This window comes from Protopterus annectens, chromosome 5.part0, assembly GCF_019279795.1.
Source record: "Protopterus annectens isolate FY-2018-M chromosome 5.part0, PAN1.0, whole genome shotgun sequence".
Classification (NCBI taxonomy): Eukaryota; Metazoa; Chordata; order Ceratodontiformes; family Protopteridae; genus Protopterus; species Protopterus annectens.
This window is the reverse complement of record NC_056735.1, coordinates 1083526025-1083553345: the sequence shown is the minus strand read 5'-3', so window position 1 is coordinate 1083553345 and position 27321 is coordinate 1083526025. Positions and strand designations below refer to the sequence as shown.

At 37.2% G+C, this 27321-nt stretch overlaps 1 protein-coding gene across 2 annotated transcripts in view; it reads left to right on the top strand.

Moving 5' to 3' along the window:
- LOC122801533 (interleukin-1 receptor type 1-like) overlaps positions 1-27321 on the top strand; it is a 786539-nt gene that overhangs the window by 610790 nt on the left and 148428 nt on the right. For both annotated transcript variants that reach the window (XM_044070955.1, XM_044070953.1), the window contains exon 9: positions 8405-8548. In XM_044070955.1, coding sequence (XP_043926890.1) covers positions 8405-8548 — 144 coding nt within the window. The remainder of the gene's footprint in view (positions 1-8404; positions 8549-27321) is intronic.

The window sequence follows — 27321 nt, the reverse complement described above, 5'->3', positions numbered from 1 at the left end:
AAAACCTTTAGAAAATATACACAGTTCATTTCTTTTCAGGCAGTTGACCCACACCCCCAGAAAACCTTTAGAAAACATACACAGTTCAGTTCTTTTCAGGCAGTTGACCCACACCCCCAGAAAACCTGTAGAAAACATACACAGTACAGTTGTATTCAGGCAGTCAACACATGCTCCCATAAAAGCAGTTATTTCTATGACTTGCTGATTATCAGTTGCTATCTGTTTGCCATATATGAATAAATAAAATCATTCCAAGTTTTATTGATTTCACATTAACTGGCATTGTCACTACTTTTGCCAGTTAGTGCGTATGCCGTGTATTATGGGTATTTTCATGCGTTGTTCCTTTCCATCGTCTTTGGCTAAATTCAGAAGCACTTTAGTAGGAGTAAATCAGTGCACAGAGCTGTGATTTCACTAATACACAAGAGCTTAGCATTAGGCTGAATCAAGTAGGCAGATAGCATGATCACGAACATGATTTTTAGGCTGAATCAATAGCAGATAATATAAGATCAGTTACCAGAGCATAATTCTAAAAAATGCTTGGTTCTGCATCACATTTTGACATCTATAATGACTGTTTTTTGGAACAGGATCTAAAATTTAACTAGATAATACAAGATCAGATCAGATAGAAAACTGGGAGTAAGAAACCTGGCCAGGAGGTGTGACAAGGAATGACTAGTTAGTTATCTGCTCTCTATCACTCTATCACTAGCACCTTGCGTCTTTCAAGAAAAAGTAGTCCCAGTTGTCTCGCTGGGATTATATAGACTTGGACACATACCCTAGTAGCTGACAAGGGGCATCATACAGAGGAGTTCTAAAAAGTGAAAAGATGGTTTAAACTGGGCCATCCCTTTCAAAGATTACTAACACCATGCAGGATGTTCATATTTTGTCAGTACTCCGACTACAGTGATGAATTAGGGCCTCCTCCTGTAAGGCAGAGCATATCAGTGGGCAAACCCGATGATTTATGAAAGGTGTGGGGAAAATATGGAGGAATGGTTGTGATAGTGACTGATGATCTGTAGGTAGAGGAACAAAACAAAAAGTAGTAATAATAATAATATGTGTTGCAGCCTGAAATAGCTGTCGTACTAGAGGCAGGAAAATTATGACTTTTCCATATTATGATGACAGTTGCTGATTACTTGATTGATGAGTTTTTGTTTTGAACAAATTATATATTCTAAAAGGCAAAATGTTGAGTTGGTGCAATGATCTGTTGGCTTCAGTGCTGTGACACTAATTGATGAGTTGTGTAATTTGTCACATATTATCAAGTCACATCTGAGTGTAGCTTACCTGTGGTGGACATAATGGTGAAAAGGGCACTGCTACTCCTTGAGGTATTCATGCATTTACCATTGTCATGGTCTGAGGTACAAATGTGAACCTAAGACTACTGAATAACAACAAAAGAAGTAATACTGACATCTATATTGCCTTCTTATAAAGCAAGCACTATCCACTGCAAACTGCCAATCAGTCTTATTTATTCTGAGCTATGTTTTACAGTTTGGGTGTGTCAGAAAAAAATGAATCCATGTACTCATGAGTGCCCATATTTTATGGTATAAACAAACTTCATACACAAGTGTTGTACAACTCTGAAAGTGTTAAAAAAGGATCAGTTAACTTGCCATCGTTAGATATGTACAGCAAATTACATATCAGAATAATGGACTGGAATATTTCAGGTATAATATATTTATAATGTGACAAATGCTAAAAATACCATGCCAATCAGGAATATTGTGTGACTGCTGATAAAATAAAAATACATCCCAACAAGTAAAATAACAATTGCAGTCAACAAATATGGCAACACTTGAATAATCACAGTCATAAAATATAGAAAAAGTTTTAATGAGGATAGTAAGCGCTTTCACTGAATAGCTTCATCAGATCATGTAACAAACTAGTACAAAGCATTTAAAAACTTGAAAGAACCAATCAAAATATTTTATAAATTGACATTGCATCCTAATAAAACACTACATTGTAGCAAGAACCCCTAGTGGGTACACTTAGTAAGGACTTGGAAAATTACCAAATCCTATAAGTAAAAAACTAATACAATATAGATCTGAAAAGTTAATGTTCAGCTAAAATAACTAGTTACTGTTCAGTTAAAAAGTATGCATTCATCACAACAAAGCCAATACGCTTTTTAAAAGCACTTAAAAATGTTAAAGACTTAGGAATTGCTCCATAACAGATAAAGGTATGGATATATTCCTCAGAATGGCCATATTCTGAGGAATATATTCATACCTTTATCTGTTATGAATGTTTTCTAATGATTCATCATGCATTATATTTTTTCACATGAATTAAATTGCAGTATACATATTGAGCAATATAAGAGCGATTCCTAAGTCGTTTATTCAACATAGACCCCAATAAACACATGACACAGCCTACCTATCATAAATTAGGCTTTATCAAGCCATTAAAAACATCTTTCAGTGCAAAACCTGATTGATTGCTGTTTTTAATGGCTTGATTAAGCCTAATTTATGATAGGTAGGCTGTGTCATGTGTTTATTGGATTTTTAATTATAAAGGATATGTTATCTGGATGAGAATTTTATTAACACTGAAGAAGGACTTTTGTTTGAAAGCTTTGTTTTTATTAAAAATATTTTGGTACAATGCTGTGGAACTTTCTTCTGCTTTGGAGGTTTATGTTTTTTGTTGTTCCACTTTATCATTGGTTCACTTTGTGATTTCTTGATTATTCAAGTGTTGCCATATTTGTTCACTACAATCGTTAATTTGTTGGGACTTATAATATATTTATAGTTGAGGTACATACTGACATGTTCTGTCAGAAGGCTTCGCATCTAAGATTTTTTTAAAAATAGTCAGGCTTCGCATCTAAGATTATTTTAAAATAGTCTGTTATTCAAATGAACAATTGAGGCAACACAAGCAAAAGTATTACCCAAGGGAAAACATTAATTACTACAGTGTAAATTAAGTATAAAATAGACTAAAATATAAACAGTTTAGAACAATATACATTTTAATAAATAGCTTAAGCAATTATATAAATTAAGAAACATCTTATAAATAAAATGAATTATTCAGCCCATGTTGCCTTTCAGTCTTTAAATGGCTTCTTAAACTTCAGTCTTATCCTTCAAGCATTAATAAATTTAGTTGCTGTAATGTATTGGTTAACTGAAATCTACATCATGCTTAACCAGTATTTCATGGCAAACTGTTAAATAAAAGAAAGTATAATAGTTAATATATATATATATATATATATATATATATATATATATATATATATATATATATATATATATGGGTTCATGTTAGAACGTCGACAACTGACTATATCGACAAGTAGCCCTGCAGCACAAAATAAACGAAACCTGAAAGCATCGAAATTTCAAATAACCGACACCCACTTCATCGAGACGACTTCACCGACAATCCACTTTACCGACAACGCGCTACACCTACATCCCATATTACAGGTAAAGGGTATTAACATATGTTGAGTGGGGGATGTATTTATAATGCCAGACTAAGTGACATATGTTTATAAATACATCCCCTACCTCACATATGTTAATACCCATTACCTGTAATACGCGATGTTAGTGTAGCGCGTTGTCGGCGAAGTGGATGTCGGTTATTTGAAATTTCGATGCTTTCAGGTTTCGTTTATTTCGTGCTGCAGGGCTACTTGTCGATATAGTCAGTTGTCGACGTTCTAACATGAACCCATACATATATATATATATATATATATATATATATATATATGTATACATGTGCTTAGGTTTAGATGCCAACTCCACTGCATCAACAATAACCAAGAGAATAAGGACTTTTTACTTCTCAATTTATCTTTTTCACCTTCCATACTGATATAACACACAAACACTAACAACTTCAAATCACATCTCCATTCATACATATTCTCTAAGTGGAAGTGCAATTGCACTTTACCCACCTAGCCTTCTTCTCTTCTCACTTTAAATCATATTTTCCATACTTCCCCTTTGCCTACTACTTAACTCCTCTAGAAATGACCTCTTAACACCTCTAGTAATGACTCTCTCTTCAGCATTATTTCTTATATAATTTATACATATTGTATTTAATTTTCATTCCCTGTTCTCCTCTCCTCTCCTTTCATTTATACCTGTTCTGGCACCCAAACAAGACACATTTTCTATACAAACTCTGGAATTTTTTCCTTGCAACATATCACCTATTTGCTAAATTACTAATGTACTAGTTCATGTCTCTATTCTACATAGTATTTGCACCACTTCATGTCTCTGTTCTCAAAAGTGTCTGCACCCTCAATTGCTACTATAACTTGCTTATCTTATGTATCTGCATCCTGAAGTGTACTTTATCTGAATACTTAATGCTTACTATGTAAAGTATAGCTTTACCAATGTAACAGTTCATGTCTGAATTTTGAATAGTTACTTAATCCACAAACTCAATGTCTACTATGTAATGTGAAGCCTTACCAATTTACCTGTTTATGTCTCTATTTTTTTCTATACCCTCCATATCAATTGTATTTTGCTTAGCTTATGTATCTGTATCATGAATTGTAACTTTATCCAATATCTAATCTTTTTACTATGTAATGTTGGAGCTTTTCTCCCCGGGCCTCCACTGAAAATGGGCTCTCGAGCCTAGTGGACCTCACCGGTCACCAAAATTAAATAAATAAATAAACTATTTGTTTAATATTTGCTGATAATTATAGATGTGAATAATATTTGCCATCATTGTGTGGAGAGCATAAGGACAACTCAGTGGAAGTTACATACTGGCTACATCCAAAACACTCACTTCTGAAGTCTAAGAAAAAGGTGCCCATTGGCAACTGACTTCCTGTCTCCAGCAGTACTGTCTTTGAATTCTGATTTACAGCATCATTTTAAGTCAGGAAATGGTGCTGAAAATGCCTTACACCAATACAGATGGAATTCCTGTCCTGATCCTGTCAGAAACTTTTGATGTAGTATATCAAAGTTTGCAGATTCACAGATTTCCGGGCAAAGGTACTGAGGAAATGCACTGGCTTTTGTAACCACTTTTCTGACAAGGCACAAGAAGTCACATGATGGAGTCACATCAAGGTTCAGATTACAGCATATGGATTTCTCTGAGACTGACATGTTGGGTACATTTATTCTCTATATTTTCATTAAGATGTGCACAATATCTGTAAATCAAACCTTCTGACCATAACCAAACCCAAACTCAACATAGGAAAAAACCTGTATAGCTATTACCCCACCAAACACTGGAATAAACTCCCACTAGACATACGAAATACTACATCCAAAAGACTGTGAGAAATCACCTTAGCTTAAATAAAGTTTGCCTCTGTTATCAGCCCCCTGACTAACCCACCTGTCCAGACCAATCTCTCACTTCTTTTCCTCCTACTAGTACCTAACACTACCTCCTTCCAAACCCACCCTCCCTTCTTCCCCACTAAGCCCTTTCCCTACTCTTACCCCTAACTGTCCTTTACTATATCAATCTCCTCACCAGTAGAATGGTCACCAACTACTGTTGCACTCCTCTCTCCTTCACTGCTACCCAAACACTCCTTCCTAGCTTCTTTTCTCTTTACTTTAAATTCAGTTTCTCCTGGACTACCTACCTTGATATACATAGCTATATATATAATCTGTAATCACTATTATCATTGTATACTCGCTTTACATTGTTATGTATTTTTTTTTGTGTGTGTACTAGCAAATGTTTATATTCTTGAAGCTTGTATATATTTTGTAACTTTGGAGCTTTTCTCCCCAGGTCTCCACTGAAAAAGGGCCTCGGCCCAGATGGACCAACCCGGTCAACAAATGTCAAGTAAATAAATAAATAAATAAATATACAGTATTAGTATGCAGATGTCTCTGTGATTCTACCCACATGCAACTCAAGTGCAACAACCCAATGCTGGCTGACCTCAATATTCTCTATACACTGATTGCCAAAAATAGCCCTATTCTCAGTTCCATAAAACTAGAGGAATTTTTGGTGAACAAATATCTCATCAGAGATGGCAAGAGAAATAGGTCAGTAAGTTTTCTTTTTCCCTTTTTTATGGTCTGTTTCACCACAACATGTAGTTTTATATGCTCTTTGACCTTTCAAAATTCTGTGTCCTGTTAACCTTTCTGTAGCAGCACTTACAAAGATAGCTATGTGGTTATCTCCAGTAAAAGTAGATCTTAGGGAGAGGCATCTGCAGATGTTAGTGATTTGTCAGCCTCCTACATACCAGATTTATTAGAAGCTTTTGTTTCTTCATCACTCGTTTTATGAGAAGCAAAGAAACAGAGAAGGGCACCTGGGACCTATCACTTCTAACTAGGAGAACTTGGAGTAACAAAAACTTGATAGAAGCAGTGACCAATCTGGGTATCACTTATGTATATATAAATATATGTACTCTGCAACACGTCTTAGAAATATTGTATTATGGTGAGTATAAAAGTGAACATTGATAAAAAAGGATATGAGCTGATATCACAGTTTGAAAACATTCCTAAGTGGCACAGTATCAAGGAAAGTGATAAGTGGAAGGGGTATTCATTAATTATCCTGATACATATTGGATAGAGGTGGTTGAGAATCAGGTCACACATGATTTTTCACTTGCTAGTTCTACCACTCCATGTCAGTGCAAGTCTGGTTTATTTTATTAATTTATTTATGAACATTTGTTTACTGACATGGTCTGACTGGGTGAACATATAGCCCTTTTTCAGTGGAGACCCAGGAATAAAAGTTCCATTCAAACTTTACACAAAACAATATGATATAGCCTGAGATAATAGTGAACATTAGTGTGAATGTGCTGTGCACATTAATGCTACTGCTGACAGATTTGTGTACAGGTAGGTCTAGTGCAGCAGTAATTTGATAGTAGATGCAGTTCTGAAGGTTGGTGTAACATTATATAGATTCGGAAGTTTAGGTTTAGGAAGTAACAGATATTTGTCAAGCTTTCCAGTGTAAAGACATTACAGAAGCAATTAAAAATTTGTAGACACACAAGAGAAAGATTTTTAAATTATGCCTCATACAATCAATATTTCATGTGATAAGTGGCAAGACATCTCAGAAAGTAGTGGTGGGCTTCAATTCAGTGAGTGTAGCAAGGCATCACAGAAAGTAGTGGTGGGCTTCAATACAGTGAGTGTAGCAAGACATCCCAGAAAGTAGTGGTGGGCTTCAATTCAGTGAGTGTAGCAAGACATCCCAGCAAGTAGTGGAGGGCTTTAATTCAGTGAGTGTAGCAAGACATCCCAGAAAGTAGTGGTGGGCTTCAATTCAGTGAGCGTAGCAAGACATCCCAGAAAGTAGTGGTGGGCTTCAATTCTGTGAGTATAGCAAGACATCCCAGAAAGTAGTGGTGGGCTTCAATTCAATGAGTGTAGCAAGACATCCCAGAAAGTAGTGGTGGGCTTCAATTCAGTGAGTATAGCAAGACATCCCAGAAAGTAGTGGTGGGCTTCAATTCAATGAGTGTAGCAAGACATCCCAAAAAGTAGTGGTGGGCTTCAATTCAGTGAGTGTAGAAAGACAACCCAGAAAGTAGTGGTGGGCTTCAATTCAATGAGTGTAGCAAGACAACCCAGAAAGTAGTGGTGGGCTTCAATTCAGTGAGTGTAGCAAGACATCCCAGAAAGTAGTGGTGGGCTTCAATTCAATGAGTGTCGACAGGATGAGAGGTAGTGCGAAGAATGATTAGCTGCTCCCAAACGTTGTGACAGTCATGCAGGTGTAGAGGAAAGAGTGAGACAAGCTGTGGGTGACATTGGAGTAGAGCTGGCTCTGGATCAGGCAGGGCTGGAGCAGAGACACAGCCATTTATTTTTTAGTTATTCCCCGTGTTTGGCCTTGAAAAGCTTACTTTTGTTTGTTTGAAGTCAAAAGTTAAGGAATTGTATGGCCGAGAGAACATGATTAGATGCAGTTTTTGGCATGGAGATAAATGGGTATTCTTGGGTTCAGGTAAACCTTTGCTTCTATTTCTTTTTCCACTGCTTTTCATATTTTGACATGACTACCTGCTCTTTGCTTTGACAGAACATTGACCACAAAAATGGAAATTTTTAGGATTTTCAAACTGTTCTTTGCCCTATCCAGCAAATCTTGGGTAGTCTTAAGGTGGACTGGCCAGTAGTGTCAAGAGTACACAGTTGTTTATAATGAACATATTTGATGGTTGGGGATGGGGTAAAGGGAAGTCTGGGAAAGGTTACTTCAGAATGAACTGTTTTTGTGTTAATAGATTAAGGCATCAAATAAATATGGTTTGACTTTCTTGTGTAACACAACTTAAATATCTAATAATGCAACATCTTTCTTTTCACAGATACATGGTATAGGAAATACGTAATAAGCAGTTTTGTCACAGCAGCTTTTTTCTTGTTAGTTGGCATATGTGTATACAAGTTCTTCAAGGTTGACATTGTCCTGCTTTATCGGGATTCCTGTTACTTGCTTAAAAAAACTCAAGGTATGTAACATTGTTTTCAATGTCTAAAATCTAATTTCAAACGTATGCAGTAAATGAAAGCAACAGAGCAGCTAATAATTTGTACTTTCCTCACAAATAAAGAGTCTAGCATCAGAATGTTGTATTCTGGGTTCATTTATCTATTTCCTTTTTCAAGAATGAATATGGAGAACTTGCACAGAAACCCCCTGTTGCTTTTGAGTGGATTTCACTGATAGATTTCAGTGAGTGTTTTCAGCAGCTGATTCCTGTGCATTCCTCCCACCCACTGCATGTGTGGAACCACTAAAGAGTACCATCTCTGTTACACATTAATAAACTGTTTTCACCAGGCCTAAGAAGGATCATACTTGGCTTAATCAGAAAGATGGTGTCTTGCAATTCAGAAACAGCAAACTGCTGTAATCTGTGTAGGTACTAAAGCCATACACTCTCTTTTCTAAGGTCGTAGCACTTAATAGCAAATAAAGTGTTTTAATTATGCCTTTGCTTATGCAAAAAAGTCTAAGTTATGGGTGACTTGTACATCGCCATCCTGATTGGGAACAAATGTTCTTCAGCAGGGTGTTAATGTACATGTAATGCTCACAGAAAAATTAGTATGTCACTTCCTGGAAACATATTAAGCTGCTCTGGAGTTCGGAATGTAAAAAAACTAATGGCCGCCATTATTTTATGCTAAGTAAAGCAACACTTTTGCTGTTTCTCTAGCATGCAATTAAAATAAGTAAGTAATGTAAAAAAAATTTGAGAAGTGTTTGTGTGCGTGCGTGTGCCTGCATGTGCATGCGTGTGTGTGTGTGTGTGTGTGTGTGTGTGTGTGTGTGTGTGTGTGTGTGTGTGTGTGTGTGTGTGTGTGTGTGTGTGTGTGTGTGTGTCTGTGTGTGTGTGTGTGCGTTTGTGCATGTGTGTGTGTGCGTTTGTGCATGTGTGTGTGTGCGTTTGTGCATGTGTTTGTGTGTGTGTTTGTGTGTGTGTGTGTGTGTGTGTGTGTGTGTGTGTGTGTGTGTGTGTGTGTGTGTGTGTGTGTGTGTGTCTGTGTGTTTGTGTCTGTGTGTGTGCGTGTCTGTCTGTGTATGTGTCTGTGTGTGTTAGTACATGCCTGCATGAAAGCAGAAGAGAGCCTGAGAGTAACAGTGATGGTCAGATTGTTATCAAGTAATAGCTACAACTGCATACCTCTCATCCTCTTAGCTCAATAAATCTGGATAATGTCTAAAATAATGGTGGGACAGAGGCACAAAAATAGGGACAGATTTTAAATATTCCTCTTATAAAATTAGAAACTTGCTGGAATAACAGGATTTGATTTAGAATGTATTTTCTGAAGGGCATGAAGGCTGAAACTGAATTACAAGTCATTATCTAGTGACTTTGACCCACAATGATTTGCCAGCAAAACAAAAAATCTTATGAGAAAAAGACAAAAGAAATGAAGTAAAAATCTGGAGATTCTGCAACTGCACAAATCTGTACAGTTGAGAGGTATCCAAGTATAAAACTTTTAATGGCTAGCATTATTAACTGTGTTTAACCATGTGTGTGTCTGTATCTGCATAGACATTAAGTACTTACTTACGTACTATGCCTGCAGCACTGTACCTCAGAACACCCCCGGGGCATGTGTTATTTACACAATTACACACACACTTTTGGGCATTATTACTTGATTGGAACTCTTCCTGGATAGCAGGATAATTAAGTCATTGGGCTCTGGTCCATACTATGAAGATGCAGTGTAATTATAGTTGAGACACCCCCTTCAGATGAGCACTTGCATAGATTGTTATTTTGGGTTGCTTTATGTAATGTGAGAGGATGCTTGAAGGTGACACTGCACACTGTCATCTGGTGCTTCCCCTAATTCTTCCCACTCTGATTTAAAACATGCACACGCACACACACACACACACACACACACACACACACACACACACACACACACACACACACACACACACATATACACACACACACACACACACAGTCATAAAGTATGATTTTCTGTGGCTGTGCATGTCTTTACAACAGTAATTCTGTATGTCTGTGTGCAAGTCATTTGCAGTTCCAAAAGTATTCAGCTGGCTGAATAATTGGCATGTGTCTGAGTCACTGCACTAGGCACTGAGCATCCCATGATGGGACCTTTTTTAGCTGAAGGTCCATGTAGCATAGCAGCTACTGTGCTAAACCAAGCTTCTCTCTCTGTATATAATATATATATATATATATATATATATATATATATATATATATATATACTTGGAAACAAAACTGTTTCAAAGCATGAAATAATTAAATCCATTTTTGAACACAGACTTTTTTCTTTGTGTTAAGCTACAGATATCATTTAAAATAGGATACTTAATTCCTGACCATTAAGCCGTATCATTGCAAATAAGGTTATACCTAATAAATAATAAATGAATATTATTTTTGCAAAATGAATGAACTTCTAATCAGTGTAGGTGAAATAATAACAGTACAGCCACAAAGTATCCCATTACGGAATGAATAAGAAGAGTAGATGATTTCCACCCTGATACATAAAACTTTTTTAAACAAAGAATGATGTTTCATTTTCTGCTTAAACTTCTTGACAAAAGAATTTCATATTTTAGCATCAAACTTATGATAGGATTCAGTAAACTCAAGAAGCCTACACGGCGTTTACATGTTCGTGCAGTAAGCAGCAGTAGTGATTATATATTCATGCCATGCACCGTGTTTAAACGTAAACAAGCATAATTTCATGGCACGAATATGTAATCACCACAACACAAATAGCAAACTTGTTTACCTTACAGCAAACTAAATTAGCGGGATTGGATGTAATGCCACAATGATTACCAGGGTTTATTATGTAATAATGTATATGGTCCAAACACAATGCAGGACACTGTAGTACTGGACAGTGAATACAGTGCAGAGTCTTGTGGAATCCCATTCCAGACATTCTGTACAAAAGTTGTGTAAATCATCTGTAAGGGTGCATAGGCTGCCATTTAAAATAAGCAGTCAGGGGGAGTGTGTGCATTGAATTGGGGCACACAGATGAATTGTAGGAATGAACACAGGGAAAGAGGACAGGTGAACCATTGTAATGTACAGCAGATGAGGGCATGTAAATGGAAAACAGTTGTAGCAGGAACATTAATCACATATCGACATGGTACAATAATGACTGCACAGTGAAAATGTATATTATGTGACTGTCAGACAAGGTGACATAACAATTGAGAAGATGTTTTGGTGATGTAATCATCCTGACATGAACAATGGAGAGGACTTCTATCAGGGATGTTATATATAATTGGGGATGGGTGCATAATGTGAAGCTGTGCAAAATGATTTCTCTGAATGTGACTGTAATGTCAGCAGAGGTCTCCAGCAAATGGGACACCGTTACAGGCTCGTGGACAACAGCAAAGAAGCACACACAATCATGGACAATATCAGAATAATACCACCAGTAATCCTATGTCTGTGACACAAAATATGTGATTCTGAGTGATCATAGATGGTTCTGCATGAACACACTTGTATAACTATTATGACATGTCAGCAATCTGTGAGGGTAATCAGGCACACCGTCTTGACACTGCAACATCTGCTGGAGTTGTTAGGAGGGACATTGCTATACCTGTATATGACATTATGATCAATGCAGGCTAGTTGACGTGCATGGCATATATATACATATATATATATATATATATATATATATATATATATATATATATTTATGTGTGTGTGTGTGTGTGTGTGTGTGTGTGTGTGTGTGTGTGTAACAATCCATACTGTCAGGAATGTAACCCATGGCGTCAATGTTGACAAACAGCTATGCATGTACTGTCTACATCACAGGAACAGGTATCACACATGTATCTGGTATAAGACCTTGATGGGGGTTCCGCACCATCAGACAGTAATGTTTATGCAACAAAAAGAATACCTAGATATGACCAGTAAGATGTGTAACAGCTCACTGTGGCAAAGATGGTAGAATTACACATCACTGGAAGATGTGTAGGGAGGTATGTGAAGAAGGGTGCATTGTACTCAGTTATTGGTGTGATGAAGCCTGTGAACTGTGGACGTATTATAACCTTTGATATGGATATCCTCACATACACATTAGTTGTGTTACATACGAGGTAGTAGTCAGCACCGTGGCCACATGTTGGTGGACATTCCACATGTCATCTACCCCAGGATACACGTCACATACCATTTGGTCTGCTTATAGAGTGTGATGTTTACATTATTGTTGGGTTGTGCTTGTTTTTATAACGTACCCCCCCCATGTTTTTGTTCATCTCATGTGTCGTCATGGCATTGGCATCAGTCTTTGGTATTTGTTGATCCTGTCTGTATTATACTAATATCACAGTTGTAGTCAATGATTGCCCACAATCTGTGGTCCTCCAAACAGCTGTTTGGACAGAGTATGTATATGTCATTCCTGATGTCTGTGACTTAAATGGACAGAAAAGGGCCTAGCAGACATCCCTGATGTATGAACCTGATCACTGGATGAATTGATAATTCATTTTTGTTGGTGAGCCAATGTACTACTGGTAGTTTGTCTGCAGAAGCACAGGAATTATGTGATAAGCTGGATCATTTGTCTAAGGAAATGAATTTACATTTTAACAGTCTAAGTTTAAAAAGATATTTAGAACTAGACATAACCTTGAGAGGATTATTTCCAAGTGCATCCTTTGATTTAATTAATGATGAAGATAAAAGGTTTCAAACCCATTGGATAGCAGCAGTACATCACTTTTCTATAGAATGATTAACATCTTAATTGAACGTGATTTATGTAAATGGTGTAGAATGAAGGATGAGATACATGTATTGTATATGGAACTGGCAGCACAATTGAGTACTTCTTGTCTTAATGCTATGCTTGCTGAAATTAATGAAAAATTAATATCATATGAAGTAGACTTAGCGAAAAGGAAAAAAGTGAAACTGCAAAGGGATTTCCATGACTATAATAGATTGAAAGTCTCAGTGATAGGTGATGAACTTAGCTCATAACAGAGGTTATAAAAAACAACAATTGGTTTTGTCTGCTTCTTCAGAAGAAAATAAATATTCTACTGAGTGAGAAAGCGACAAAAATATTTTCCCTCCACTTCCAGTGGTGCAGGAACTAGTGAACCATGAACAGCAGTTTCGGAATTGTTTCATTAAGAATAAACAGCATGAGAATATTAGCAGTAAACAAGGGAGATGTGGTAACGGCTACAATACAGTGCCTTGACGGAAGGGCAACAGCAGTATAAGCACAAAAAAGAAAATGGCAATGAGTGTGTTAAAGGAATTGTCAAAGAAATTTCTGAACTTTCTTATATGAATGAACAGGCTTCTAGTTCAGTGCTGATTCATTTATCTGGCCATTTTAAATTTGGGATTGAAGTTCATTCCAAATATTTTTCATATTTGGATGTACTTAAAAGTGAAAATTTTCATTTAGTATGAAAACTACATTTAATATAGTTTTTTTCACATATGAATGGTAATGAACTTGATGTCAGTAGTAGTTTGGAAGATACTTTTTATTCATGTACATCTGATGTGATTGAGGCCAATGGATAATGTTTGTTGGATATATCACAGATTAAATGTAAAAGTCTCTTTATACCTCTGTTTAATAATGAATGTATAAAACAGTTTTCTGCAGCATTTAATTATGCTGTTGAAAATGCCTTTGATGATTTTCTATTAGATAAGCATAATATAAGTATAATTTGACAAAAGTGGAATGGACAGCTGTAAAAGATTTATGTAAGATGAATGAATTGGTCTTTAAGCCAGCAGACAAAGGGAATAATATAATTATCATGCATTACGAACAATATATTTATTTATTATTTATTTATTTTACATTTGTTGACCGGGCTAGTCTAACTGGATACATGTCCATTTTCAGTAGAGGCCCAGGGAGATAAGCTCCAAGATAGAACAATGAAACTAACAAGATAACAAATAAGGAAAACATTAAACAAAACAAAAGAAATCATATTTACAATGCATATTACAGGTTATCACAGTAAATTCAGCAATGCATAATACAGGCATAACATAGCATGCTAGTACAATCAAGATGTTCTAGAGGGAGATATAAATATGGTTAATAGGGAAGGAATTTCAGTTAATGAGTAGAAGGGGTAGGAAGAGCAAAGTATTAAGAGATACATAACTAGTCAGGCTTAGTACAGGGGCATAATCAGTGTGTTCTGAGGAACACTTTCAATTTGTTTTTGAAGCATGATACTGAGGGAAGTGAGGAGAGTTCACTGGGGAGGAGATTCCAGGCTTTTCCAACAATATTAGAAAAGAGGGAGTCACCAGCCTTGTTGTTTGGTTTAGTGGTATGTACTAGAAGTCTCTGAGAAGACCTTAAGGATTTCAGGTTTTTAGAGGGAGTGACGAGTGTGGAAAGAATAGGAGTTTTGGAAGGTTTGTAAAAAGTGTTGTGGGCTATAGATAGTTGATGGAATTTAATCAGATTTTGTAGTTCAAGCCATCCCAGCTGATTTAAATTAATGCAATGGTGGGTTCTAAATGGGTTGCCTGTAGCAAATCTGGCAATGTTATTGTAAGACATTTCCAATTTGCTAAGATTATTTTTAGATAGATTAGTAAAAATCGGTGAGGCATAAAGAAGTGAAGAGATTAGATGAGTGTGTGCTATAGTGGTTTTAGCTGAAGGTAAGAGGAAGGATTTTACCCTATAGAGAGAGCCAAGTTTTTTGTTGACAGTTTTTATAGTATTGTTAATATGGATATAAAAGTTCAGATTGTTGTCAATGGTGATACCCAATAGTTTGGTGGGTGGATCAGGGGATATAATAGTTTTATTGGTAGAGATAACTGAGAAATCAAGAGGAGATGACTTATTTGTGGGAGAGAAGAGGAGGATAGTCTTTTGGGGGTTTAGGAGAAGGCATCTATGTGTGAACCATTGCTCAACTGTGTTAAATACTTGTTGAGTAAGAGATTGAAGTTCAGAAGAGGAGGTGGCTGAACATATCAGTGTAGAGTCATCTGCATATTGTATGCATGTGGCTTGGGGGGTGGCAAGGTGAAGGTCATTAATGAATATGGAAAAAAAGTAGAGGTCCTAGGATGGACCCTTGAGGCACACCAAGTTTGACAGGCAGGTGAGTGGAGAGAGACCTGTGCCATAGTACGGCCTGTTGTCTTTTATCAAGGTAGGACTGGAACCACTTTATAGAAGATGTATCTAGTGACAGGGATTTCAGTATTTTGATGATACTTTGGTGATTTACCATGTCAAAAGCTTTAGACAGGTCAATAAATAGTGCTGAAGAAAGCTTGTTAAGATTGTGTTTTTTGTTGATACAATCTGTGAAGGAAAGAAGGGCAGTACTAGTGCTATGTAAAGGTCTGAATCCATGTTGACAGTTGGAAAGTAAATTATTTTGGGTTTGATGGTCAAGTAATTGTCTGTGAATGCATTTCTCCATGATCTTTGCCAAAGGAGAGAGAAGGGCAATGGGGCAGTAGTTGCAGAGTTCAGTGGAGTGTCCACCTTTATGGAGGGGGATAATATGGGAGATTTTCCATAAACTGGGGATATGACTTTTGGTAATAGTTCTATTGATCAGAATAGAAATGAGATAAGCAATAGCTTTGGCTGATTGTTGTAGGAATTCAGCAGGTAGTTGGTCTGCTGAGGGTGAGCATGGTTTTAGTTTTTGTAGAAGGGTTAGAATATTTGTTGTTGGGACAGGTTGAATATGAAAAGTAGGGAGTAAGGTTGATTTATAGGAAGGTAGAGTGAAGTTATTAGGTGATAGTTGACTAGCTAATGTCTGTATAGCATTAGTAAAAAAAGATATTGAAAGCATTAGCTGTATTCAATAGATTTTTGTGGTCAGTATTTTGAGGATTTGGAGTAGTGGATTGACCTGGATGGAGAAGTTGGTTAATGCTAGCCCAATTTTTTTGTGGGTTGTTTTGATTAGCTTGTTGGGATTGTAGGTAGTAGTTTCTTTTATCAGATATTATAGCTTTCTTGGTTTCATTTCTTAGCTGTCTAAATGTTAGTTGGTCTATAGGGTTTTTAGTCTTCCTCCATTTTGCCCAAAGTTTGTTTCTAAGATTTATTTTATGTTTGGTTTATTTTGAAAGCCATGGAGCAGATTTGGTTTTAATTCTAATTAATCTGGTTGGAGCATGGTGGTTGAGAATGGCAAGGAAGTTGGAGTTAAAGTAACTAATGGCTTCATCTAAAGGGAGGTTTTGTAAGGGAGACCAGTTGCAAGCTCTTGGTTCCATTTGGAATAGTTCAGGGTTAAAGTACTTTTTAGATCTGATGTTTTTGACAGATATTGGAATGGGAGAGTTGATTTTATGTATGATGATATAGGTAAGAAAGTGGTCACTTAAATCATCAGGGAGGGTTCCTGAATAATACATGTGAGGACGATGGTTTGTGAGAATCCAGCCTAATAAGCTTGATTTCTTGTAATATTTATTTATTCTGGTGGGGGAGGTAATGGTTTGGGAATACCCATATAGGTTAATATGGTTTGTGGGGAGGGTGCTGCAATAGCAGCTCCAGTCAATGTTTGTGTCGCCTAGGATTATGGTTTCTTGGGGCAGGTATTGGGAAAGCCAGCAAAGTATGTTTTCCATGATGGCAGTGTTGTTACCAGGTGGTAGATATGTACAGGTAATATAGATGGATTTGGAATTGTTAAGATGAAGTTTGGAGATAAGAATTTCTACATTGGAGTCTATAGCTGGTTTACAGTTGTGAGTGGTTAATTGTAAGCTAGATTTATATAGGATAGCAACCCCACCACCTTTCTTGGATACTCGGTCTAGTCTCAGGATATCATATCCATGTGGGATGATTTCATTGTCTCAGGTTACAGGTTTTAACCAAGTTTTTGTTAAGCAGAGAATATCAAAGGAGTAGATTTCAGTTAGAGCTTGGAGTTGAGTTACTTTATTGTTTATGCTACGTATATTAAGATGAGCAATTAAAAGGGAGTTTAGTGGTTTAGACAGGGCATAAGTAGGTGATTCTTTGTGGTTGAGGAGAGATATAGGAGTTGTTGGTGGGCCTGGGTTACGGTGGATATCACCATCCTTTAAAGAGAGTAGTACACTTAGATAGTTTGGGTGGGGAATCTGCTGTATAGAGGTAGGCCTTTCCTGGGGTTCTGATTGTTGTATTTTATGTGTAGTGTTCTATGGTATTTAGGAAGACTGTAGTTAGATGAGGATGTTATATTAGCATAAATAAAAAGGAGAGGAGAGTTTGGAGAGTTGTTTTTTTTCTTGGGGTAGTTTAGGTATGGGCCTAGTGGGTTTTCAAAGGAGGTGAAAAATGGGTGATGATTAAAGGAGGTAGTAGTGAGAGTGTGAATAAGAGTGTGACATAAGATGGGATGGGTTGTTTATACATTGTATGAATAAATATAGATTGTTTATAGGTAGAAAAATAAATTCACTGGGTGGAGATGAAAGAAGGGAGTAGGGTGTGGTGTGATAAAAGGAGAGTGGTGAGAAGTTAATATTAGTGCAGTTGGGTAACTGGAGAGTGTGAAAGTAAAGGTAGGAGGAAGAATGTGTTTGAAGAGTAATGGTAAGAGCAAGAGGTATGTAATGAGAGTAATGGTAAGAGGAATAGGTGTGGTTAGAGAGTAATGGGGAGAGGAAGAGGTGTGGTTAGAGAGTAATGGGAAGAGGAAAAGGTGTGGTTAGAGAGTAATGGGAAGAGGAAGAGGTGTGGTTAGAGAGTAATGGGAAGAGGAAAAGGTGTGGTTAGAGAGTAATGGGAAGAGAAAGAGGTGTGGTTATTAAGTATAAGGGTAGGACCCCTGGGGGTAGGTGGGAATTGGGGGTAGGGAGAGGAGCGGAGTGAGCCCACAGGGTGAACGGAGTGGGTAAAAACAGATACTGAAGCAGTTAGCGAAAAACAATCAGCTAGGCTAATTCCGGTGGTAGGTTGGAATAGAACAGGGACTAGAAAGCTGTCTGTGGTGTGTAGATATGGAGGGGGGAAAAATAGAGGACTAGAAAGGTGTCTGTGTGTTTACAAACAAAAGAGCCTAAATTTCCCAGTGGCAGCATCCAAAATCAGTATGCATCAGTCACTAGTATTTTTAACTTATACTCTGTGCAATAGAAGCCAATGTACTTACATTTAGAGGCATACACTCATCTAGGACACCACAGTAGTTAAATACAGCAGGGAAGGTTTTAGATTTAAAGATGGCTCCAAGCTATGCAAGTAGGGTAAAAAAAACTTCTGATCTGCTGTCAGTGGGCAGGCAAATAAAGAATGGCAAAGTGTGAGCCAATGAAATGCTAAGGAGAGCCAAATGAGGGAGGGAAGTAACTCACTTCAGAGCACACAACACTGTTAATGGGAGTGAGTCAGCAGAAACCCAAGATTACCCAAGTACAAATAAAGATATAAAGTCCTGCAAGGAAAATGCAGGGGGGTTTACAGGTCCTAGAGTAGGCTAAAACCTTTGGCAAGGATTGCAGCGTAAGTGGTAAAGATAGTCTATTTGGGCTATACTTGATTTCTGTAGCCAAATTCAAACTTTTCCACTGGGAATGACTGTAAAGGAAATTATTAGGCAGTGGACGTAACGGTGGGGTTGGCTAAAGAGCGTTTCAGGTGGGGACAGGGTTGGTCTGATTGAGTGTGTGCTACCCTACATATAAGGAAAGTTGAACACATACACTGTTCTTTGCAGGGTAATGTTAACGGAAGTATGTCAGCAGAAACCCAAGATTACCCAAGTAGAAATAAAAATTTACAGTCCTGCAAGGAAATGCAGGGGTGGGGGGTGCAGGTCCTAGAGCGCAAGTCTCAAAATGGTATTGTACAAAGTGTCAGGAATACAAAGATATTTAAATGTAAACCTACACAGGGAGCTTGTAAGACACAAGAAGATAAACTTTTAAATTATCCTGTTTAACTGAGAGGCAGCTTGCAGATAGGTCCAGAGAACAGGAATCAGCACATTGTTGCAGTATAACTCTTAAGTAGCTGGTAGGTAGAGTAAACAGGGAGCTTATAAGACACCAGAAGATAAACTTTTAAATTATCCTGTTTAACTGAGAGGCAGCTTGCAGATAGGTTCAGAGAACAGGAATCAGCACACTGTTGCAGTATAACTCTAAGTAGTTGGTAGGTAGAGTAAACAGGGAGCTTGTAAGACACCAGAAGATAAACTTTTAAATTATCCTGTTTAACTGAGAGACAGCTTGCAGATTTGTCCAGAGAACAGGAATCAGCACACTGTTGCAGTATAACTCTAAGTAGTTGGTAGGTAGAGTAAACAGGGAGCTTGTAAGACACCAGAAGATAAACTTTTAAATTATCCTGTTTAACTGAGAGGCAGCTTGCAGATAGGTCCAGAGAACAGGAATCAGCACACTGTTACAGTATAACTCTAAGTAGCTGGTAGGTAGAGTAAATTTAGATACATTCACTCATCTAGGACACCACAGAAGTTAAATGCAGCAGGGAAGATTTTAGATTTAAAGATCTATGCGTATATGTTAAGAAGAACATTCCCTTATTTTCAGTAGATACCTGTGTGGAGTCCGGTGATGTGTGAGCATTAGTTTATGGGATTTTTCTGGTTTGTTTGTAATGAAAATCTGACCTATCTACAGGTCTCAAGCCAGTTAAACATTTACTTCTCTGCAAAACCCCCAGGCTGTGCAATAGAACTTGCTGTTGTGAACCTGAAGTACTGTGCAGCATTGCTGCATAGCTGCTGCTGTTAATTGCAAGTTAAGGTATGTTCTGAATTTTAAAGTGCTTCATTAAATTACTGTGTGTCCCTTAGTGAGCTGCAGCACATCACCAAGTAATTTCTGGTATCCTCCACTCCGCCCCTTATCATCTCTCTACTCTCTTCTAGTTTGCCTTGTGCAAATTATCTTATTTTAAGAAGCTGAATATCTCCAGCTGTGCAGTCCGTTTATGGTCTTTAATCTAAAGTTATAATCTCATACCAAGCAATTCACTTGTAGTGTCTCCTCCATTTAATCTACACCCAATCTCCTTTACCATTCTGCCTTTGCTTTGTAGTTTTTATATGCCCTAATACATAGATTTTGCCATTAAAACAGTACCTACTAGAAAATATTTATCAAGCAATGAAAACCAGCAGTCATTTTTACAACTTAACAACTGAGCAACAACACTAATCCTAATGTAGTTGTAAAAGCAGCAGATAAGGGTGGTGGCTTTGTTATTTTAGATATCAGTGATTACAGTACTAAAATGTACGATATGTTAAGTAGCAATGAGTATTTAGCCATTGATAGGAAGCAGGTCAGTAGTATTATAACAAAAGTGAATCATATGATTTATGACATGCATCTTAATGAAGAAATTACTTTGGAAATGTTGGGCTATTTTCATGTGACTGCTCCCAAAATACCCGTCATATATGGAATTCCAAAAATTCATAAATGAGTTGCTTCCCCATTAAGACCTATTGTTTCAGCAAATGGTTGCATTACAGAGCCAATGTCAAACTACTTTAACACACCTTTATGACTGGTCTTTGTTAACAACATTGCTGATTGCTACTTGGTTACGCTAGATATGTAGAGGCCCTATTTTCATTACTACCAAATGATATTGGAATAGAGTACCTTCACAAATTTATAACATTGCATGCAGTTTTTTCAGTAGCTGAGACTAATTCAGTTTGTGACTTAGCAGAACTGGTTTTAACTAATAAAGTTTTTTGTTTCATAAAAATATATATAAACAGTGTAAAGGAGTAGCCATGGGTACACCCATGGCTAATAGCTATGCAGATTTGATTATGAATAAATGGAAACTGGAATTTATTTTTTCTGAAACGAGTAATAGCTTTCTTAATAATTTTTTGTTTTATAGTCGTTTTGTGGATGATTTGTCTTTGATATGTAATGGTTCTTTTTCTGCATTTTCAGACTTTTTATTATATTTAAATTCAGCTACTGAATTTTTATGGTTTAAAACATAGCATACATTATACACAAATAGACTTTTTAGATATTAGATTGTTTAAGGTAACCACTGGTACAATTGAAACTACATTATTTAAGAAAGACATCAGGAAAATAGATATCTGCACAAGAATAGTATGTATCCTCCACATGTTTTTAAAAATATAGTGAAAAATCAGTTTACCCATCTGGCTAAACTGAATACAAGAAAAGAAAACATGGATATACAGTTTAAAAACATGGCCAATGATTTTTTTTTTAAAAGATGCTATAAGGAACATAATATAATGACTATAGTAACGCAAATACAGCAAGATAACATTAAACCTATATTTTCTGATAATCACATTACATTATTAAGCAGTAATAATAAAGTTAAGGACACAAAAACAGCTTTATTTAGGTGTGTTCTGCCCTGTGATGTCCATACTAATAAAATACGGGATAGTATTAAAACCATTGCTGCATGTTACAATATATTCCTACTTTTAAAGTAGTCGATAAGCTAACCTTTGGGTATAAAAAATCTAGAAATGTAAAAAACATATTTTGTTATAAGGAGCAGGAGAAGTATATAAACACAACATATATATCCCAGTATGGAACCCAAAAGTGTAACATTTGACATTACTGTAGGCAGGTCTCTACAGAAACAATTCTGAAGCATCCACTTAGTCTACAATTCCATCTTAGATGCCATGGGACATGTAATACTACAAACATAATATACATGGCAAAATGCCTGATCTGTAATGCCTTTTATATAGATAAAACAAATAGAAAGTTCAAAGAGAGAATTTGTGAGCATGTATCTGACATAAGAAGGCAGCTAGACACAAATGCACTATACAGGTATATTAGAAAAACAGACACATCTCACAAATTTTGCTTTTTTATTTTACAAAATATGCAGGAAAGCTTATGGGGTGGTGGTAGTGATCTGAAAAAAACACACATAAATTATTGAATATAAGTAGAAAATACATTTTAAATCATACTGTCCACATGGTCTTAATGAAAGTGTGACAGTAAAGCCAGTTCTGAAAGATAAATTAAATAAAATTAAATAATTTTGATATAAAGATAGATGTAAAAGTTTTAACATATGCTTTTTAGTTACATGCATATATTTGTATTTTTTAGTATTCTTAGTATGTGTAAAGTATTGATTTATGTATTAGTCTTTTTGTGTGTGTGTTACCTCTTCAAAGGTGACGTGACATGGCTTTTCCTTTTTATATTTAAGTCGTGTTTTAAATCAAATGACTGTTTGCCTGAAGAAACCTGTACTGGTGAAAGTCTAGTACTAGCAAGCTATAATAAATTTCCTGCTGTTTAAGTATTGAATGTCGGGGTGCTGGTTTACTGTATAGTATGTTTTATTTTACTTGATTTTTAGTACACCGGCTTTATCTATGTGGCGGGATTATTTCCTTGAATGTACAGAGTACCCATTTGCATACAATTTTGAGCCTATATATCCAACTCTACAAAATGAAATTTCACTGTACCCGAATAATACTGAAAGTGTCAATTTGTTAACTGAAAGATTGATATAACAGACTTTCTGAGTGTTATCTGATAACACAATAAAATATTGTACTTCCTAACTGCATACAGACCAACATCATTGTACAGCTATCTGTGTTTGTAGTCAATGTTATTCAAACTTAACTTCCATATATCCCTTGTCCATATTTATCATAACATATTACTCCTTATTTTTTCACTATGTTTTTTGCTGACTTACTGTTATACTGTCTTCAATTTGTGACTCCCATTTTTATGCATAATCTGATTAATAACATAGGTTCATAGGTGTGTACTAGGCTAATGGCCCTGGAGCCTTAACAAGCCTAGCCCATAGGATTACGCTGGCATTGTGCCACCCGACATTAGTTCCCAGTGCTTGTGTCAAGTAGAGCCACTGGAGTGATCTCCGCGGTGAATTTTCTATTTCCCATCCACTCATCAAGATTTCTCTTGAAGAGGGCCAGTGAGGTGCTGTGTTTGACATGTATGGGAAGTCTATTCCGTAGCATGGGCAGTCTCTGGGTTATGAATCTGTCCCTCCAGCATGTAATGCTGATTGTGATAATGAGGTTGAGGTCTCTGGAGTGTGTGGTGTGGAGGGATTGGGATTTCTTTAGATGTAGCATTTCTAACAGAGCTGGGTCAGACATGGCTTTTTAAGTCAAGCAGAGATCGCCTCAAAGTAGGCAATATGAGACAGAGAATAGTTGGAGTTTTTTTGAGTCTGTCCATATAGGACAAGTCTTTAAGGCCTAAGATCCTCTTTGTGAGGTACTTTTGCGGCCTCTCCAGTTGTTGCAGGTGTCTAGTGAGTAATATGCCAAATGGGGCATTGTACTCGATGACTGGCCTAATGAGGGAAGAGTAGAGGGAGACAATGACCTCTTTCTTCCTGGATGCAAAACCCTTAGTAATGAGATGTGCCACATAGAAGGACTTTCTGACCATAGTGGCAGTGTGGTGTTCAAAAGAGAGGTTGCTGTCAACCTGTGTTCCCAGATCTCTTGTAACGCCTTCTGTGTTCAGTGGACTACCATTGATGTGGTAATTCATGGGAACTGGGTTTTCCCTAAAGGGGATGATGACAAATTATTTGGCATTGAGCTTAAGGCCATGGTTCTGACACCAGTCATTGGTCTCAGTGAGGCCTTTCTGTAGGATGTCAACATCACTTGGGGAGTTAATAATGGCTCCCAACTCACAATCGTCTATGAACTTTGTCAGCCAGAGTCCCTTCGTGTTGGATTGGACTTCAGAGAAGTAGATACCAAACAGGAGAGGACACAGGACCGATCCCTGTGGGACTCCACTTGTGACTGGTTGGTAGTCTGACTTGGAGTCAGCTACTTTCACACTGTGTGTCCTATCTGTGAGCCAGTTTGCAACCAACCTAGTGATATAGGGGTTAATGCCTAGCTTAGTGAGTTTTGTATGATTCCCAAGTGGGGAATGGTATCAAAGGCCTTGGCCAGATCAAGGTAGGCTGTATGAACCACCTTGCCTTCATCCACAGCTTTGGTGACTGACTCAGAGAAGTCGGCCAAGTTGAGCAGGCATGATCTACCCTTCACAAAACCAAACTGTGTGGGATCCAGAGTTTGGAGATTCCCTATATCCTTGTTTATTAGGTCCATGATGATGCATTCCATAGCTTTGCATATCAGACTTGTCAGGCTAATGGGGCGATAGTTCCCAGGGTCTGTAGTTGCTCCTCCTTTGTGGAGAGGGATGACTATAGCAGTGTGCCATTCAGCAGGGACAAAGCCTGAGGTGAGGCTGTGATTGAACAGGGCACACAGGTGAGGTGCCAGTTCACTCTGTAGTTCATGTAGAACACAGCCAGGGAAATTGTCAGGTCCCATAGAAGCTATATTCTTGGCCTTAGACAGTGCTGTTTTAACCTGTGCAGCAGTAATACTGGGTGTCTGGCAATCTACTGGTATTGTGATTGGTCCTTTGGGAGGGTAAAGTTGGCACTGAATCTGTTAGCCAGTATATTGGCAATATATGTTGGCTCGGTATAGGAGGTACCATTGTGCAGTAGCTCAGAGTAAATCTGGGTATTGCCTTAAGATTATTTACATAACTATAGAAAGCCTTGTGGTTGTCTTTACTATCTGCTGCAATTCTGTTTCCATAGCTAGCTTTAGAGGATTTGATGAGGGATCTCAACTTTTTGTTGAGGCTGATAAGGGAGTTTTTCCAGTCTTGCAGACTTCACCTTACTCCACATCAATTTCCTCCTTCTGTTGTAGAATTTGTTTATGGAAGGGGACCACTAGATTTACTTCCTTTTTTTGGAGGAGAGCGCCTTGGTTCTGTTGGGTATGACAAGATCCGTGCATTTGTGTACGTGTTCGTGCAGTGCATTGGTATATGATTCGGTGGTCATGCAACTATTCTGCATTTGCATGGGTGTCATGAAGTTAGCCACCTCTGCTTTTAGGAGCCCAAAGTTAGCTTTGGAGAAGTTTTTCATGGTGGTTACCTTTCTGGGGGGGGGGTGTGGATTTCCAGGGTGATTAGTTTGTGGTCGGATCTACCCAGGGAGGATTAGACTATTGTTGTAGAGCAATGGCCACCCATGTTAGTAATGACCAGGTCAAGGATGTTGTTACCTCTAGAGGGGGTAAGAACGAGCTGGTCCATTGCATTGAAATTAATGAATTCCAGGTAACATTGGGCAAGTGTATTGGTACATGAGTAGTTTTCCCAGTTAATGGAGGGGTAGTTGAAGTCGCTCAGTATGAGAGTGTTAGGTTGGACCCTAATATTCTCCAGAGTGCTTAGGAACATGGAGTGTGAGTCTTGGGACATGGTTGGGGACCTATAACAGGCTACGACCTCTTTATACAATATTATAAGCATATGCAGCTAGATCATGTCCACATCTATGTCTTTCTGGAAAGACAGTCTCTAAAACCACCATAACTAATATTTGTATTGCATTGATTTATTTTTGTCTGATGTCTGTTTGATTATAATTTGTATATTTTACATGTGGAGCTTTTCTCCTGGGGGGAGGGGTCTGCTGAAAAGAGGTATTTTTACACTCAGTTGGACTTTCCCAGAAGACAGTATAAACTATAAGTATAAGTTATAGCTCCATGTTAAAAAAGGTGGGGCTAGGCAAAACATATAAAGTATGCTGCAACAGACGAATTTGAGCTTTTAGTGTTTTCAGTGAAAAGTGACAGAGGCAATCAAGTCTTCATAGGCGCTGGACAGCTAAGCAATGTGATATGGGAATCGACAGCATTGTTGCAATATCTTTCATTTCAGGAACTGTTTCTGGCACTTTTTCCAAGTAACACAAGCAAAACCTCACTGAAATGAACTGCAGGAAGTCCAGCATGATTAACAGGTGACCTGTATCACAATCGGAGCAATGATTAAATAATTGCCACAGAACTAGGCACTCTGAATGAAAATACTTTTAATGATTTTAAATAACAGATTTAATGCTTTCATTCTTTAATGTAGAACTCATCAGAATCGTAACCTGGATTACTTCACTTCCTTATATACTACACTTTTAAAGATGCAGCCTCACTTTTTTAACTTAATAATGGATTGTAAACAGTAAATTATATATTAATTTCAGTTATAAAATGTATACAACTTTATTAAATACACCCACCAGAAGTAATTTTCAAAATTATTTTAAAAATATTTTAAAAGAATTGGAGGTATTTAAAACCATGAAAAAACTCAAATAATAAATCAGTTATTCACTATAAATATAACTTTAAAATGATATATATTTTTGTATCTATGTCACATAAACTAAATACCATGAACATTTGATGTTTAAAATTGTGTTGACTGCAGTCTTAAAGCTGAGTGTATAGAAACCATCTCATTTAAACCTGGGGGGTTAATGGCATTTAATCTTATTGCCATGAAAGTTCCTTTAATTTTATGTTAGATTCCCGATCCCCACCTCTAGGATATTTTTCCAAGTAAACTATGTGTAAGATCCTTTAGTTAAGCTGTGTTGGCCATATCTCACAGTTTGTTAGGAAAACCAGAAGGAGTATTTGATATAGGGTATTGCAAAGGGAGACGGACCAGTGCTGAGATGGTAGTCTAGGTTATAGAAGCTCATGCTGAACGAAAGGCAATTAAATTGGTGACCCATAATGTGACTGAAGAACCCATGTCACCAGAAGAAGCCCAGGACTATATGGTGAAATTTTTAGAGATGAGTTGGGCAT